This window comes from Maylandia zebra, linkage group LG22, assembly GCF_041146795.1.
Source record: "Maylandia zebra isolate NMK-2024a linkage group LG22, Mzebra_GT3a, whole genome shotgun sequence".
NCBI classification, from domain to species: domain Eukaryota; kingdom Metazoa; phylum Chordata; class Actinopteri; order Cichliformes; family Cichlidae; genus Maylandia; species Maylandia zebra.
Genome location: NC_135187.1, coordinates 34,125,166 through 34,143,792, shown reverse-complemented (window position 1 = coordinate 34,143,792; position 18,627 = coordinate 34,125,166). Strand labels below are relative to the sequence as shown.

Genomic DNA, 18,627 nt, shown 5'->3' with positions numbered 1-18,627 from the left:
TCATTTAACATATTGATTAAACTTGTCTTTTGATTTACTATTAGCAAAAAATGGAAAAGCTCTGTTATAGCACTGAAGACCTTCTCTAAGCTCTTCTCTTACCCTTTCTTGTTGTGATGACAAGAGAAACCCGGGGGGGGGGGCTTCAATCTCTCTCCGCCCACCTTTTCCGCCCACATCAGATGATGAACTGATGAAGCTGCAGTATGTGCAGTCCAAACTAGGACAATCACAGGGAATCATGGCTAACTTTAACTTTCATTTTACAGGGACAATTATTTTACATTTATTCATGTTGTAGGCATTATAAACATGATTTTTAAATTGTCATAAATATAGTCTGTTTCAGCACTTACATTCAAACTAATAGATTCTTTTCATATTTGAATACATACCTCACATCTGCCTGCTAGGAGACATATTTATCTCCTTTATAGTCTGTAACTCTACAACAAACTCACCTGGTCAAACAAACGTACAAACATAGCTTCATAGCAATTGTTTTGCTTCTTTCATTCATTCATTGACTGACATATTAATTCTTTGTCCGAGCACCAACCACAACCTGATCAGAATATTAAATGACTCTAATTCCTCCTTTGCCTGTCTGGGTCTAGTTAAATTAGGAGTGGCATGGTTTGCTCCTTCAACTTAACCAAGCCCACGAGTCATTAAATCCCTAAAAAAAGTGGCACCTCCTCAGGGCCTGGGAGTGTTTTTTGTTTGTTTTTTGTTATGGGGGGGTAACCCTCTGAGTCAGCTTCCTCCTATAAGAGGTCAGGAAGGAACAAAATCAGACTTAACAAAAAACATGATAAGCCTGATTGACTCTGTTGAGCCGTACGCAGCGCACACACATACACACACTTACTTTCAAATATGCAAAACATCTGCAGGTTCCTAACATAGCCGGTTCTTTGTAATTGAAAAGACTTGAGACTGGGTTACCCAGCAACACAAAAAAGCTTTCAGTGCTGGCAGTGTGGACCCGCCCACCCAGAATTCAACTTTACTGCATACAGTCTTCTTGAGTCGATTCCTTACCTGAAACTGTCTGACTGACAGACATCGTGCTGACAGATTGCAGATCAGGCGTCATTATATGATTATTTCTTGTTATCAAACAGAGTAGGCAAATCATGCCAGTCTCTGCATGCTGATTGTCACCAGCACATCACTGAATCAGAGTTGTGACAGAAACATTAACTGACCCCAAATCCACTGATTGAAAGTACCAGCACTTTCCAGTTCACAAGTGCTTAACCTAACACTCACAGACTCCAACTGATGCATTTAGCTTCAGTATCCTGCCAGAGGAAAGTTTGATATGCAGGTTGGAGGAGGCGGGGTTTATACTACCAAGCTTGTGGTTAGCAGACGTGCTCTGCCTCCTTGGCCACGGCTGCCTCTGTGCTGGGTGTTATGGTCAGATATTACCACTTTGGTCTGATTCAACAATCTTATCAGTTGTTCATAAGTGAACTTTGCGTGTTCTTTTCAGAGACAAGAGTCTGTCTCCTGACACGTCTCTAGAAGTACATATTTGTATTTTGTGTTTTTCTGATTGCACTGTCATAAACTTGAACACGCTAAACTCTGGTTAGTGTGCAAACTAAATGCTGGGAAAATTGTGGGCAAAAATGTCTGTAACTATTAAACTTTTAATGCCACGCTTTTATTGATCTACTATAATTAAAGGTGAAAGTCTGCACTTCCATCACATTGTAAAAAACCTCCTATAGTGGTGTAAGAGAAAAATGACCGCACAAATAAACACCTTTTGGCCTTTTGAGATAGATACATATAACAAAGTGGTCATTATGGTCAATACAGGCCGAATGCAGTAAAAACTGCTTTTTTCTAGCCCTCCCACACAGCCTTTAAAAGTTAAACATTTAACAGCTGGATGAGTGGAGACCTGATGCAGGCACTGAAGTTAACAGTCATTTCATTATTTTGTTGTTAGTATGATTATTATCATGGATTAAACATAAAGATTTGATTCCACACAGTCTGGCAAATAAGAAGGCAGAGTATCTGTCAGTGAGAACAGCTTCATTTATTTACTCAATATTCCTGTCGTACAGTAATAATAACAAGCATTAGGAAGGAAATCAGGGAGAAAACATTTCAAGTGAAGGTGAAAAGAAGAATTTTTCCAGTGCGTTGTTTCTCATATGTAAACTGTGGAGAAAGCAGCTGTGGATCAGCATCAGTGTGTCTTCCTGGTGCTCACAGCTCAGACTTCAGAAGCTTCTTAGCTTTCTGCATGTTGCCAACCACTGAGGAAGAGACAGGAAATGTTTAATTACACAGTGTAAATGGATGCAAGCAGACAAAAACTGCATCGTGAGGAGTACGGGTCACAGCAAGTATGGGCTGCAGCACTTACAGAGTTTGATGTCACTTGGTTCATAGGCATACATGCGGTTGGCGTAGCGACCAGTGATGTCAGCCCTCACTGTCATTGAGGGGTCTGTGGAGAAATTGGTGCTGGGTAAGTGAAAAAACGCCAGTTGTGTGCATCAAACTATAATTTCATAACATTTCACTATAAAATATCAGATTTTTAACATTTGATTTGTTGTCTCTGAAGTATATTCATTTACACAACAGGTTAGGATGGGCGAGGATTTTCCACAGCACCAATATTTTGGAGACATGGTTGTAACTGATATACAATACAGCTAATTATAGTTAATGTCATTTCCTTGAGAAACATTAAAAGGATTCAGTGCAATAAAACACACTGATAGATGTAATAGTAGTTACCAGTCTATATAAAAGATATGTCCTAATCTCAAGCTCTTACCAACAAAAAGGAGCCTGGGAACATACTGGCCATCAGGGGACAGATGTTTGTCTGTGGTTTCATACTGTAGGAGAAGCAAAAGAACAGTTTTTTTACAGGCACCGTAAACCTACGCGCCAGTGCTGAACCACAAAATGTAATAATGTTAAGTGTGCCTTAAAATGTAATAGAGACTGAAAGACTTTAAAATACTTCATTTTGTCAGGTGTTATAACCTACCACCAGATTAAGGACGATGAAGTCCTCATCAAGGACTTTTTGGACCTCGTTATCCTCGGAGAAGACTTTCTTCAGCGCTGTGGGAGAAAATTGACTTTAAGTTTTATAACTCGGGTGTGTAGAGAAGAGCACCAGGATGACCAAGGTGACATCACATATGAACAAACACACACTCAGTCTTCAAACAGAACAGACTTCTCGCTCGAACAAACACAGTGAGTAACTTAATAAGTGAAACACGAGCAGCTACTCACCCTGGCTGTGTGGGCAGTCTTCAAGGTGAAAGATGACCAACAGGGGCTTGTTCCTAAAATACCAACCAGCCCATCATAAGCTTCAGCAAATTTTAGAGTTAAGTCAAAGTTTGGACTTTTATTTTGAAACTATGTCTTACTTTGACCTGGACCAGTAAAGACCCTCCTCATAAGTCTGAGCCCATATCAGCTGATCGCCCCATCCTGCACAGACAAAGACACCATTAGAGATAAGTGCGTCCTTTACCTCAGTAATACTGGGCTTGATGCGTGAATGAAATGACTCAAATACCTCTGGACAGAGTCTGTGGGACCCTCTTCCCACTCTTGGGGATATATTTTGCAGCAAAGGTAGAGGAAATGGCTACCAGGACCAAGAGCACAGACAGCGCTGATTTAACCATCTTTAGAGTTTTCCTGAAACAGCAAACACAAACCAGCTAGAAATGCATACCAGTTTTAGACTTGAAGCATCAGCCTGTTTGCTAAAGTAACTGCATTCACACTTCGATCAGCACATGAGCTGTTAAAACTTGCAGTAACAGAAAGGGAAGCAAAACTGAAGAGACACTTTTATAGAGAAGACTATTTTAACAGAAATCCAGATACTTTTGTATGACATGCAATTATTTGACATAGTAGAGTATTCACACACAAAAAGGTACAAAGCTATGGCGACAAGTTCTTTAGCTTACCTGTTCCCGAATAGTCAGGTAGAAAATGTGGGCAGATCGTGGACTTGCACTGTCTCTAGCTTCACCTGTCCTGTATTTAAGTACCTGTTGGCTGAGAGCCCACCTTCTTCCCTCCCCCACTTCTCTGTGCAGGAATGCCAGAGTGACGCAAAAGTTTGTTTGCCAACCAACTGCATAGTGAAAGTGGATAATTTGCATTTTCCGTGTGTATGAACAAAGACATCCTGTTGCAAGATCATGATTTAAACATTTTATGTTGGGACTCAACACACCCTTGTCAACCAGAAGAGAACTTGATGGAGCAGCACCTTTTTAAATAATATTAAATCATAATTTGGAAAGGAATAAGAGAAACCATTTACAAATTACGATTAAAAAAGATATTCATGTAGCCATATTTGTCAGAAAGCAATATCTGGATTTTCTAGACGATATAAGTATTCAGTTATTGTCAAATCACGGTTTGTGTTATCGTTGTGGGGTCTTTACCTTACAATATAAAGGCGTAATTTGGTGCATTTAAATAAAAACTGAATTGAGTGTTTCCTACAGCAATAATTAGTGTGATGCACATTTTGCACAGGTGTGATCAGGATGAGTTGGGCTGTTTGGCTTCGATCCATGGCCAAGTCAGCATTAAACGTAGGAAAGCGATCAGAGACTGAATGATGATTGGTCTGCATGTGATTGGTTCAGAGCACAAAGCAGCAACTTGATATCCTCTTTGCTGCAAAGTACACTGCTGTTATAGTCATGCAGAGCATGAATGATGCTTTGCATGAACAAAATGATGACCTGAGCCTTTAGTTTTTCAAAACTAGGACTTGTTAGCAGACGAGAACTAATTCACGATGCACAGAGGTTTGTATCCTGCCTGGTTTTCATCTCAGCCGTCGCCTGTGCACTGCAGCGGGGGTCTCATGGTCACCTAGCTGCTGTCAATAGCAGCTTTGTTCAGGCTCCAGCCATTCTACCTCTCTGATTGAATCAGCCCTTTCACCACAGATCTGCCCGCAGTTTCTAACAGTCCACACACACTTGCTCTCCTCTGCTCAGTTCCAGGAAGTAGAGTAATACATTCATTTGAGTTGAGCAACATTTTTCTTTATGGGCACTAACATATCATAATATGATATGAGATAATATGAGAACATTTGAATTTGCATTTGTATATTCCAGTAACAGACATATTTGGTTTTTTGTCAAAATACTGAATACTAAAACTTTTCCACTCACAGGAACTTTTTATCCAAGCAGCTTTTGTGTAGCTTAAAACAAATGGTTTCTATCTAAGCTAATGACATTCATAAGTCATTAATAGACACAGTTCACGGGTTTCCAGGTTTGTGAAGATCCTCTTCTACCAGGATGTGCTCTTTATTCAATCAAGACCCCCTGACCCGCTGCACTGACAATTGTAATCATTGCACGATAACATGTACACGTACACACTTAGTTATTTATTTGTTTTGTAATGGGGTAAAACAACAGATGACGCAGGAACTGACCAAACAGATTTTATTAGTAACGTACATCAACTTTTGGTGTGATTAAGAAAAGGAAATTGACGTTTTCCCTGTTTTCCCTGGTGTCTCTTGTTGCTGGTGCACTTTGTGTCAGTCTTTGTTGTGTGTGTTCTTCTGTCTGGGTGTGGTGCTCCTTTTCTGCTCCTTCAGCCAACTCACCTGTACACCTGAGACCCATCAGCTAACCGTGACCTGCAGCATCTGTCTCAGCTTAGCTCTCCAGTTCCATTGTCCAGTTCACCCATTGAACTAACACAATGGCTCATTCTGGCCGCTCTGAGGGTCTTCGTGTTATTCGACCTTTTTCCGTAACTCCTTGTTTCCCTGTGCCTCAGGTCCATGACCTGAACCGGCAACGTGAGAAAGACCAGTGACCAGTTGAACCTCATAATCATCATCATGGCCTTTTTGCCATAGTATCTAAAAACTCCAGATCCTCAGTTTGCCATTTAAACCACCATGAACATATCATCATATCTGTTGTATTGAAATGGATGCTAGTTTAGAGCTTTCCAGTTGCATCAACTCACCAAAGACAGATGTAATGCCAGAAGTGAACAGGGCCTATTTCCACAGAATACATTCCACATATTCAGTTCATAAAATTCAATTCATTTTTATTAATATAGTACTGACAGCAGTCACCTCAAGGGGCTTTTATATTGTAGGTTAAATAACCTACAATGTTAGAATTCCACATCTTAGATCCCAACACAAATACTGAAGACATATAAATTCCTTCCACATATTAAACGCCAGATATTTTAAGGCCTTGGTGGCTACTCAACCCTTTGTTCTGGTTTTATCCATTTGATTTCTCTGTCCACGTCTTCTACAGTTTATTTTATTTTTTTTTCCTTTTGGTCATTTTTAACATTTTCTTGTTTTTTGTTTATTTTGTTTTTGAAAATGACAACAAGAAAAACAAAGAACTGAATTAAAAGGGGATAAAACACATATCAGTGACTGAAAAGGTCCAAACGACTATCCTTTGAACATACAATAACAATCTAACAAGATTGCACTAAAACAAAGACCAAAGAAAATTATTAATTAAGAATAAATATTAAATAGAGAGAAGAACTGAAATATATGAGAAAATACCTCCATTTTGTATTGATTTGCCTCAAAAATTGACAATCATTTTTTAACTTTTACACACATTGTCGTCACTATTCCAGATGTTTCCCTCATTTAGAAGATTCCCTCTTTTTTAAATATCCTTTTCTTTTCTTATGTCTATTGAATTTCAAACAACCTCTGAATACATTTTGGGGAGAGATTATCTTGCGCTTTGTATATTATCATAGCAATGATCAGCTAAATCATACAATTTTAAGGCATGCAGTTAAATGAATAATCCATTGGTTGGTTCATAATAATCTTGCTGTGGCTGCAAAGTAAGTACAACGTAAACTGTTGGAGTTGTATGTAGTGATGGGAAAGTAATATTGCAAAACAGGGATGAAATTACAAAAGGAATGTCAACTTCAGCTATGCTTTGGCTTCACTGATGTGACCTGTGACACCCAATCCAGAAGCAAACAAGCTTATGTTCTCAGCCTCTGGTGGTAGTTCAGATCATCTACTGATCAGAAGGTTGGCGGTTCGATCCCTGGCTGCTCCAGTCTGCATGCCAAATACGGGCATGATACTAACCCCAAGTTGTTCTCTGGTGCATCCATCAGAGTATGAAGGTTAGACAGAAAGCACAGAAAAGAAAATCTGTAAATGACACATGGTGTAGAAAGTGCTTTGACAAGGCAGATGGCCTGAACTAAGCCACATGGGCTCTGCACAGGGTGGTGAAGAGAACCAGTTGTTGAAAGGGTGAGAAAAGTGAGGATGCTGGAGGCAGAGTAGAATTGGAGCTGGGTGAGGTTGGTGGCAAGTTAAAAACAGGTCAAGGACCTCAGGCACAGGTAAGCAGGGTAAATGGCCTTTACACATCCAGTCATCCACACATTCACACACTGGTGATGGCAGCTACATTGTAGCCACAGCCACCCTGGTCACATAACACAAAAAGAGGGCTTGATTAAAGTATACATGGAAGTGAGTTTAGTGAAAGAAGGGAAGTAGAGCCCACAGACCACATTTCCAAATATAGACCCAACATACAGATCTGTAGATACTTCAGAAAGTGCAACATTGCATTAGTGTTTAGAAAATAAACACTAATGCAAATCCAAATTCACCGTCTTTAATTATGATAGCTCCCACATACTCATAAGTTGTACATTCCTGAGAACTGTGACCTCGTTTCCCTCAGTTTTGTCTCAAACATCTTTTCTAGGATTATCAGCTAAAGCTGTCCTCAAAAGCATTGCTCTTATGATTTAGTGTCACTCAGCTTTTGATTCACCTTTACTGCTTTGCAGCTTTGTTTCATGTGACACTCCACTTGCATGAGAGGCCGTCATTCATTTAGTGTTCTTCTTTGCTTTTACCCTGACTGCAATTTCCTGTTGAAATCTTCTGTTCCTCGACACAGCACTAAATAAATGTTTCTGTGTTTCTTGCAACAGGATGTGGAAGCAGCTTAGTGATGAGGTGTCCTTACTTCAGCTCCCTCTAATGCCTTTCACTCCTATGAGTTTCTATCTTTGTGTGGTCTATACACCACAGTCAATATTTGCACTAAAGGGCAGGGTTAAAGGCCACTCCTCGTAACACTTCACTCACCAGATGCACTCAGCCCTGCCCTGATAACACGGATCTGACGTCAGCTGTCTCCACACGGACAGAGGATAGACCTGCCTGAACAGGATGTGTTTTCCTGATTTAAAATGAAACACCTGAACTGACAAATATTCCCAAGGTGTTGTTCATCAGTCTGTGCAGTACAGACGCACATTTCACTCAAACTGCTTGTTGCTCACATCAGTCACACTTCAAGGGAAAACACAGCAACACTTGCTCAGTATTTATTATAACATTTATTTAATACACTGTGTACAAAAGAATTCAACTGAAAATGAATGTATGAATTTATTCATACAGTTCATACCTTCACAAAAAAAAAAATGACAACCAAAAAAAATCCTGAAGCACACTGTCAAATTTATATAAAAAAAAAAATGTAGAGGGTGAAAAGTTAAAAAACAAAAACAAACCAAAAAAAACCTCTTACAGTCCCACAAGAGACACAAATGACTGTTTTCACAGAAAACACATAATATAGGCGACCCACAGAGGGACTCATCGTTCCCATCTTTAACACTGACAACACAAACCCCTCCTGGATTTAGACGAGTACAGAGGTGACAGGCAGCGGCTCTTCTGACAATAGCATAGCATGTTGTGATTGCCCCACCACGCGCTTACATATGACACACTGCTCTCGGAGAAAAGCAAAAGCAAAGCAAAGGATCTACTCAGATCAGCAGAGTTCATAGCAGCAGTTTTCTCAGGGGTAGGCAAACTCAGGCGGTTTAAGTGTTATGTTTCTTTACAGGCCCAGTTTTCAAAAATCATAGATGAAGTTCAGCTGGTTTTTCTAAAGTTTTGTCTCATGCAGGAAGGGAAAACATTTCCAATTCTTCTGTACAAATCTTACTGATGGTGCAACAAAACTAGAGAGCAACACTATAAGGAGGAAACGAAGTGGTGTGCTGAGTTGGACGTTTTCATTTGGCCAACTCTGTTAATGATTTGGAAAGTGACAAAGCAGACAGGCACCAAGCTGCAGCAATTCAGACGTAGTGGGGACACATGGTAGCCCAATCTCACTGTTAAAAATGAACACGATAAAAACAAAGTCACATCAGTGATCATCTCACAGCCTTCCAGTCATTCATTTACAATCTCTTGTCTTCTCTCTTCTTGTTCTGTCACAGACTCTTCAGTTACCAGCAGCAAGCTTACTGTTCAGGACAGATCATCCTGGTCTTTCCATAATTGTCTAAAGACAGACGTCTGCATTAATTGGATCGCCGTTAACGGCTACTCTAGTGTCTTTCAGTTATTCCCGGGCTGATGGCAACATCAGCTAGTGGCCATGCTGTGGGTGCTGATTATGTTGGTTGTTAGCGGGGTATTTGGGGGGCAGTGGTGGTCCATTAACACCAGGGTGGTAGAAAGCACAGCTGCCCTCATACCTGCAGCTTCCTTTCATCATGAAGTGACGACAAACAGGCCTCTTGGACATGTCTGCCAGGAGAAAACAGCATTATAGATTTAAGGGTGAAGTATGTGAAACAAAGAAGGTGAGAGCAGCAAATTGGTTACTACTATATGACACTTGTATTCAGTACATTTGAGTGAAACATACTCTAAATGCTTCTGCACAGTCTGCAAACTTTGCAAACACATTTAAAATAAGACTTGAAAATAAGGTACCATTCATATTGTTGTGTCCTCCTCCTCTGGGACCTCCTCGCCCTCTGCCTCTAAATCCTGGGTCTCCACCTCCCCGACCACGGCCTCCTCGGTGAAAGTGCCCCCCTCTGTGGGGCCCTCCTCTCATCGAGTCATCTCCCCAGTAGTTGCCGTCTCCTCTCCCCTGACCTGGCGGTGGTCCCATCATGCGTGGGCCTCCACCGCCACTGAAAGGTGGTCCGTGGTTGTGAGGGGGCGGGGGGTGGTTAAACCGAGGACCACCGGGTGAACTGTTGGGCGGGTAGCCACCATTCATGGGCATCTGCATGTGCATGGTGTTCATGCTGTTCATGCCTGGACCATGTCCCAGCAGACCCTGGTTGACTGCAGAGGAAGAAAAAGAAGAAGTAAGAAACAGACGGACACGACCCTACGGTAACATATTTAATATAACAATTTAATTTAACAGTTAAAGATGAAAATGAATTCAGTTAATTCACCTGGTGGAGGTCCACTCTGGTTCTGGTTCTGATTCTGAGTCTGCTGGAGGGAGCCCAGCAGCTGTTTAATTTTATCTGAGAAGTCTGGTTGCTTTATCAACTCTTCAGTAGACTGGTTACCAGAGGGCCCCTGATGACAGACAGTTGTCATTAGTTACACTGGCCAGTAACAACAAAAAGAAAACTTAAACCAAGTGCAGAGATATTTTACAAAAACTTCCATAATTAGAAAAGATGCTACTTTGTGATGATTGTCCTGTATTTACCATTATGGATGTCAGCAGCTCCTGTATATTGACAGAGGGAGGCACAGTGCTGCTGACAATGTTGGAGGCTGGTGGGCTGCGGGAACTGTTGTTCAGGTTACCAATGAGATTGGCCAAGACAGGCGGCAGCTTGGCGCTCTCGCCAGAGCCTGGTTGTGACGTCGTGTCCATAGGTTCTACGTAGCCGTCATCCTGCATTGACGAGTCCTGGATTGGAAATCAGACTGAGAGCTTAGTAGGCTGGTGGTACACATGTAGAATATGTAAATGACAAGAAATAGAATTGTAGAGAGTGTGTGTGTTTAGTGAGCCAACCTCATCGAGTGGGATGAGACGGGGGGGCATGGGTTCATACGGCTCTGGATCTGGTTCGTGTGGACTGTCAGGCACACTGATGATGAGAAAGGAAAGAACACTGTAAACACCAAATTCTGGTTTTAATAACAGGACAATTTAACTTTTTGGTATGAACATGGTAAGACTCGTTTCTTAGAGTGGCCTAAAGTGGCTTTTCCTCATTTTCTCTCAGACCACAACAATGGCGGATGCCCATACAAAGCAAGACCAAAGCTACTAATATGAAGAAATGTATGTAAATGATGCTTGAAATTGTAATCTCAGGCACACAACTGAGGGCGTAGCAGCACACATACTGTTGAAATGTCTTCTTCTACATTTTGGCATCTGTAATGCACAGCTTGATCCTGGAAAAATGCACTTACTAACCACCACGGATACATATGCCCTACCTCTCTTTGCTGAGAAAGATCTCTTGCAGGATGCCCATTTCACGGTCTCTTTGGGTGAGTTTCTCTGTGCTGTTTGCACCTGAAGTAACAAGACTGCCAGCCAGCGTCAGGGGTCTTGGGGGTGTCCAGGGGACTCTTTCTTCCATGGTATCATGGGAAAGCCGACGAGCCATTTCAAATGTCTGCCGGTCCATCATTAGCTCTCGTTTTGCCGCCTCACCGAAGTCCTTAATTTTGTTGACATTGACTGTGAATTAAGTATAATAGCATTAATAGTTGTTGTTTTTTGATGATTTACAGACCAACTGTAAAAAGTCAACTCAAACACTTTGGTATTTGAACCCTCCAGCTTTACCTCTTTCTGTCTCGTCCAGATCAAAGTAAAAATAGTGTTTGAGCTGCTCCTCTTCAGCCCAGTGAACCGTCTTCTTCTTCTTGCCTTTCTTGGTCAAGCTTTCTTCTTCTCCACGTGGCTCTGCCAGTGCATTTGGTTTCTCGCCTGTAAACAAGACCCAACAAGGAAAACATTTTATGCTCGTTTCCAACAAAACAAGAAAACACCCTGGAGGCAACATGTGCTCATTACAAATCATCATCCTCATCCTCATCTTCAAGAACTAACCATTGTCAGAGGGCTCTGGGTCCTCAGAGGGAACAGGGGTCCCAGGCTGCTCAGGTTCCTGGTTTTCATCTGCAAGAGTGCTGGAAGCAGCACTTTCTGGAGATGCTGGTTTTGTAGAAGATGCAGAATATACAGGTTTGCTGTCGAATGGGCTTGCCTAAAGGAGACAAGGCAACAGTGGTGAGTATCTGGTGAGAAAAACCAACGATTCTGTGCAGTTTCTGTGTCTCACACAACAACAGACTAAAGAATTCTATACAAATTAACAGAAATACAGCAAAACAATGTCTATAATTTTCTGTCAAGCAAAAAGATTAATTCTGGGGATATTTACATAAAACACAACAATAATTTTAAAAATGACAAAATTACTAAATTAATTAAGAACAACAACAACAAGGAAACAAAATCTTAAATAAAATCTGAGGTCAGACTGTCCTGAGATCCATCACTACCTTGTTAGTTGTGGGGGAGACCACCTTGGTACTAGCTGTAGCGTTAGCACTGGGTTTCTTTTTCTTGATCTTGATCCCGGGAACTGGGGCAGAGTTCAGAGCATCTAGGAAGCCAGTGCACTCCATTGCTGCAGGAAGAAAAGAAAACAAGATTACTGATACGTCACCATCATGTCCTTGTATTTAAGAGCAAAAGTTCTTCGGTGGGTATATGTGAACTCACGTTGTGCGGGAATGATTTTGACTTTGATCTCCTTGGCGGAATTGGAGGGTGTATTTAGAGGTTTATACTTTTTCTCCTGAGGTGGAGCATCTCCTGAGCCAGAGCTGTAGATGAAAAAAATGAACACAAGAAGAAAAATGTCAGTACTGCAGTGTTAGTACCACCTGAGGGCACCAGTGAGAAAGCTACAAGACTATGATGCTTTGCTCACAGAACAGGCTGTTGTGGAGGTGCAATACCTGTGTCGTTTGAGGACTGGAGGCTTGATGTTGTACTTGCTACCCAGCTGTGGGGCAGCTGGCGTCTTCTTAGGAGGGGCTGGGTTGGGAGGGTCTCCGATTTCCAGTCCTAAGTAACATAAAACACTGATGCTCACAAAGAACTTAAACAATTCCATTTTATTTATTTACTACAACTTCAGAACAACAGTCCCCTTAAGGTGCTTTATATTGTAAGGAAACCCAGTTTTAGAAAGAACCCCAACAATAACACAGACATTTATGAGCAATCATTTGGCAACAGTGGTAAGAGTAAACTCCCTTTTAACAGGAAGTTTCCTTTAGGCGAGCCAGGCTCAAGGAGGGGCAAAGTTGGTGAGGGAAACGACAAAAGCAGAGGGAGGCAAAGAAAGACAAAGAGACAGACAAGACACACTATTGGAGAAAGAGCCAAACAGCTCTCCACCTTTACCTATGGAGCGAATCTTAGTGTGGCTGGGTGCATGAGCTTTGGGTTTGTCCTTCTTCTCCTCATCTCCACCTTTTTCCTTCAAGTCACGCACAGGCACCTTAGTCTCCTCTTTCTTCTTTTTCTTATCTATAAAAGACATATAGAAAGTCTTTAAATCTGATGCCTACAGGATACTTTGATGCCAAAAAGAAAAGTAGATCTGTACCTGCAGGAGAGGTGGTACTGGCTGAGACACTTTGGGAGCGGATTGTAGCCATCCAGCCATCCACAAGCACAGCAGCCAATTTCCTCAATTCTACAAACAAAAGACAACACAATAAATTGAAAATACACTGCTGCCTATATTTAAGAGGTTTCATTTCTAATGTAAAACTAACTCACCCTCAGTCTCCGCACTCTTGCTCAGCTGCTTCACCAACTTGGCAGTATTGTTCTGGGACAGATTAAAAGCAGGTTAGATGTTATTGTTTCTCTATAGATTACAACTATAAACACAACAATAAAAAAATACCTGTTTTAGGTGATCGACTTTAAGGGGCAACTTCTGCAGTGTCAGCAGGATAAGTTGAAGTAGAGGAGAGTTGTTGGTGGTTTTGGAGTAGGTGAGCCAGGCATTAAGCAGCTTGTAGCCACCAACTCTGATAAACCTAAGTGAAAGAGCGAACAACAAATTATAGAGAAGGCATGCAAGGATAGACAGAAATTGAATAACCAGCAGGTTTTGCCACAACACTATTTTACTGGGACAAATAATTAAAAACAACAGTTGGGTAAATTACACAAACACACAATTGTTCTATAAACCTCCCACCCCAATTTTAAACCTACACTCCAGAAAGTACTAAAACAACTTCACACAGCTCTATTCATGCTACAAACAGGGATGTGTATGCTGACACAGTACATATGCAAACATCGACAGCGTGGTGGCGCCTCGGGGCAGGGTGCTTGGATGTGTTTGGATGAAAAATATAAGAAGTCAAAAAAAAAAAAGTGTGACTTGAACTGAAAGTTAACAGCTGTCATGCTTTTATCAAGTCCAGTGAATGAGAGTAACAGAATAGAAACGTGACCACAGGATGTGATTTCCAGCATACCTGTTAAGAACATCGTGGGATTTCGTCTGCAGCAGGATGTTCAGGTACATACATCTACTGACCATCTTAGTTGAAGCTTTCATCAGGCTGCATTGGGAAAAGGTGTTTAGAAATCATTGAGTTAAAGTCCTGAACTAAAGGTGTTGTTCACAGTGAGTGCATATTCACATTTCAATTTCATGTCAGTTCTTTACCTAAACACTTTTGGGACTCCTTCCAGACTGCGGAGCTCTCCATCCTTGCCCAGCAGAGCCTCCACACCTTTCAAAATCTCTCTTGGGTCTACTGGTCGCCCTGCCATACCCTAAAACACAATACTATATTAAATACACTCATCTACATCACACAGCTGTATTACATTTGTGTTATATGGAGATGTTTTGTCTGTCGTAATAAGTATCACATCAAGTGTGGGCTATTTGTCTGCCAGATAGAAAAACAGGGCACCGTCCAACAGAATTCCAACCAGACTGTCTTTTAGACTTTTGACTAAGACTACAACCACCCACCCCACACACACACGCGCTTCTCAGGGACACACATTGACAACTGTATTAATCAGATCCCTTAAAATGTGTCAGAACAACAAAGTTACAGCAGAGTCAGCCAACAACCACTAACACATTCAGATTCCACTTTGAAACCGGTCCTACAGCAGCTCAGAGGATGACAGCACCAACCTGTTCAAGGACATTCCACCAAGAACACACGTGCCACCATACGCCAACAAGGCCCTATTATATCCACTGTACTGCACCAAAGGAGGCCTCTATGACCAACTATCTAAGAAATCATTTAAATGTGTGTGTATATGCGTGTGTGTGTGTGTAGAAACACAATCTGAAACACAAATCACCAAGTACAGACAGTCAGTAGCATTTTCTTGCAGCCATATAGCCATAAAGGTTATATGTGCTGTGCTGTCTTGTACTTGAGGTGTTTGGAGTACCAGCTGCAGTAAAGTAGTGACCAGGCCGGGTCACTGCTACTTGCTCTTCAGTACCACAGGGGGTCTGCTCTCTGGGACTTTCACTTGCAGGACAGCACATTGCCATAATGCTTTCATTTTGTGTGCGAGGAAACCCTGTTTATTCCATTTCAAGCTACAATTAAAGAAGCAGGAGCAACGCAGACAACTATGCACATTTATCAAGTTCATGTACAAAGCTTCACACCTGCCATTAATCGTTTTTATTTATTTCAATATTTCACTACTAAAATAAAAAAGAATATTGAAAATCTATTTACCTTGGATTTCATATGCTTATTTCATCATACATTTCCACTTATGTATCACAGCTATATAAAATAGTTCAAAATATCCAAAGAGAATACTTTTAAGTAATGCTGAATATGACTTATCAGTGTTTGTTTTTAATAACATACATCTATCACAGTCATATTCATTTGTGCAAAAAATATAACTTTGTAAGAAAAAGAGAAAACAAACAAATACTTTATACAAACAAAATCTACTGTCATTAATTAATTATGACATCTAATGAAAAGGTGAATGGTACAAAGATTATATGCAATGAAAAAATAAAATATGATTAAAAAGAACTGTATGAAGAATGAAATGCTTGGAAACTGTGACATTAGTTTGTTAATCTTCACCTGTGGTCATGTGATCATAGTGTCAGTTTCTCTGTACTGGATTATTCTGTTTTAATGAGATAACTGACAGTTATCCCAGCCAGAAGGCACAAGTCTAGCCACTTACTGCCACCTATAGGTTAGTTTTTGCACATTGGCACTGCACTCTCTGTAGTAACAACACATTTTAAATGGAAACACCTGTTAAACATCACATGAAGCTGTCACAAATTAAAGTGACTGTAAAGTTTAAAGGTGTTGGGTGTTTACTTACTTTTCATCTTTGAAAAGTGCAATATGAGCCAAGCACAAACAGTGAACACTCAAGCACATTTGAATGCTCCAGTGTTTTAGATTATTATTGTGTTAATCTGAATAACCCTCAAATGATTCATAATATAACTGCTCGAATTGACCTTTATAATAAGCATGCACTTTATTTTCTTTCAATGCATTTCGTAATGAAACATTTTGCCAATTTATGGAAATGTCATGATGTGAGGAATCAGTTAGGTCTTACCCGCGTAACTGTTGTAGTAGAAGTTTTATATAGTCTCAGACCTCCACAACACTGCAAATAACTCAAATCCTGTAAATGTCACAATTGTTACACATATACACACAATCAGTGGTTATACATGACCCTGGTTGCTGGTTCAGGAGGAGAAGCAGTTTTGCATAGACATACTGTGGTGTTACTACACATCACCAATACCTTATGTAAAACAAATGTATGGCTTTCTATGCTTGGAACAAATATATCGTCACTGTATCGTTCATGGTTACTCAACAGACGGCAAATTGAATATATTCAATCAAGAAGCCTCAGAAGAAATCGAGCAACAGTGTAAAACGCCCTCTGTTATATAAGGGCAACTGAAGCAGCCTATAAAAGGCTGCTTCTTAACCTGAAATCTGTCACAGCAGAGGGCAGGCCTGCTCCTGCTCTCAGCTGCTTGACGAAGGGGAGGGAGGAGGAGGCTGCCTGCTAATCAGAGCACTCCCTCTGTTAACCACTTCGGCGACAACCCAGCTCCTTCACAAACAATCGCTGTCACAGCGGAGACAGTACTGATGGAATAACACAGCGAGCACCATATGCGTATCAAAGTCAGACAATGCGATGGCGTATGAGTCTATACTTGATCTGCACAGCCGTTTGCCAAATACTCCAAATGTAGTTCCGAGGAAAACACGGCTAGCCCTCGGAGCTGTCCCGAGGACAAAAAGCAAATCGCAACTAGTCCACCATATTTGTCAATCCTGTTTGCTCCCCGGTCATCTTGCAATCTTTATCCTCAGATTGCCGAGTACCTGGTTTAGGCTTTTCGTGAACTCCCTGTGCTATAATTATCGTCATTTAAACACACACGCATACACACACACACATACAGTGCTTCACAAAATGTCCACAATCCTCAAACTAACGCAATCTTTATGTATAGATTGCGGTGGGTGTTCGTTCCGTGGATCAGCCCCTACAAAACAAAATCTGGCAGGCAAAAAGTCCGGCTTCATGATCTGGAAAGTTCCCTTCTGTGCCTACGGCAATCTTTATGAACAGATTGCTTATGGTTATTTTACGAATTTTCCAGTTATATCTTTATTTGTATAATTACTCAATTCCGTCTCACACACGAAGAAACGGAGCATTTTGCTTCCGTCCACGTTCCTGTGTGAGCTCATACTACAAGGCTATGCTCAAATTATTTGCTAAGAACCAAGCTAACATACGGTGCCTGCTAGCCAGCTACCGCTAGGTAGCCTATTGTCTACGACTAATTTCATTTGAGGAATTTCAATTCAACTTCAAAATCAACTTACTATTGATAATATAGATCCTCAGCGTCTCGGGAATATTATAGTGTGCTTTTAAGGCACTTATAGATCCTATTTAAATAATTTTATGTCTTCAACCTTCATGGTTTTAATTTCAACTGAAAAACTTCTTGTGGGTGGGGCTGTGATAGCTAAATGCTAGCCTTTCCTTCAGGAACAAACTGGAGGCAAAAATAGTAATCAAATGTCCATTACTTGAAGAAAAAACATGAATTTGAGTTGTTCAAAGTCCTCGACGGCTCAGTCTTCGGGAAAGCAAATTCATACCTGAAAAACACACAGAAAGCGCACATTTAATTTCATTTGTTTACAAAATTCCCATCCATCATCAACATCAACGTCCTTGAATGTTTTGTTTTATACACTCAGCAGTAATTTCGCATTAAGAGCTGAACAATGCGTCGAAAATAAGCCCCTCTGTTTTTCTGACTTGACTTACCTTTGACCAAATCCAGGAATAAGCGCGTGTAGGAGGGATTTACCTTTTATACTACGTGACGTTTTTAACGTCACCGGAAACGTTTTTTTTACGTTTTCGTTGAAACAAAATGGAGGATAACGGTCGTTCTTTGCCAATCAAGGACAATATGGCGCATCTCACATTGTTGGAAATCTAATTTTGAATTACTCCTCGTAATCGCCATTAATGCGTTAAATTTTTGTATAATTCGAATCAGACAAAACTACATCAACATATTTTATCGACAAACCCCAGTTTTACTGATTCTTAGATATTTAAATTTAGTAAACAATATTCCTTCAAA

General features: G+C 40.8%; 2 protein-coding genes across 3 annotated transcripts; both read right to left on the bottom strand.

Annotated features, from left to right (window-relative positions):
* Window positions 1-2,038: 2,038 nt before the first annotated feature.
* agr2 (anterior gradient 2) lies at window positions 2,039-4,110 on the bottom strand. Its single transcript, XM_004560949.2, has 8 exons — window positions 3,981-4,110; window positions 3,578-3,702; window positions 3,426-3,489; window positions 3,286-3,338; window positions 3,032-3,108; window positions 2,813-2,876; window positions 2,393-2,476; window positions 2,039-2,282 (listed from the first exon to the last, which is right to left on the bottom strand). Exons 2-8 carry the CDS (start codon window positions 3,687-3,689, stop codon window positions 2,233-2,235), a joined length of 504 nt encoding a protein of 167 aa, XP_004561006.1. The 5' UTR covers window positions 3,690-3,702; window positions 3,981-4,110; the 3' UTR covers window positions 2,039-2,232.
* A 4,316-nt stretch (window positions 4,111-8,426) lies between these two features.
* ppp1r10 (protein phosphatase 1, regulatory subunit 10) lies at window positions 8,427-18,435 on the bottom strand. Of its 2 annotated transcripts, none has more exons than XM_004560945.6 (19): window positions 18,303-18,435; window positions 18,059-18,130; window positions 14,623-14,732; window positions 14,429-14,515; window positions 13,843-13,978; window positions 13,713-13,764; window positions 13,537-13,626; window positions 13,332-13,457; window positions 12,881-12,989; window positions 12,642-12,745; window positions 12,419-12,546; window positions 11,964-12,120; window positions 11,697-11,840; window positions 11,342-11,588; window positions 10,908-10,983; window positions 10,593-10,799; window positions 10,327-10,456; window positions 9,848-10,210; window positions 8,427-9,658 (listed from the first exon to the last, which is right to left on the bottom strand). In XM_004560945.6, exons 2-19 carry the CDS (start codon window positions 18,071-18,073, stop codon window positions 9,498-9,500), a joined length of 2,442 nt encoding a protein of 813 aa, XP_004561002.1. In that variant the 5' UTR covers window positions 18,074-18,130; window positions 18,303-18,435; the 3' UTR covers window positions 8,427-9,497. The 2 variants fall into 2 exon arrangements, with proteins under 2 accessions (XP_004561002.1, XP_004561003.1); XM_004560946.6 differs by having other exon boundaries at window positions 17,849-18,130; window positions 18,303-18,428.
* Between the last annotated feature and the right edge of the window lie 192 nt (window positions 18,436-18,627).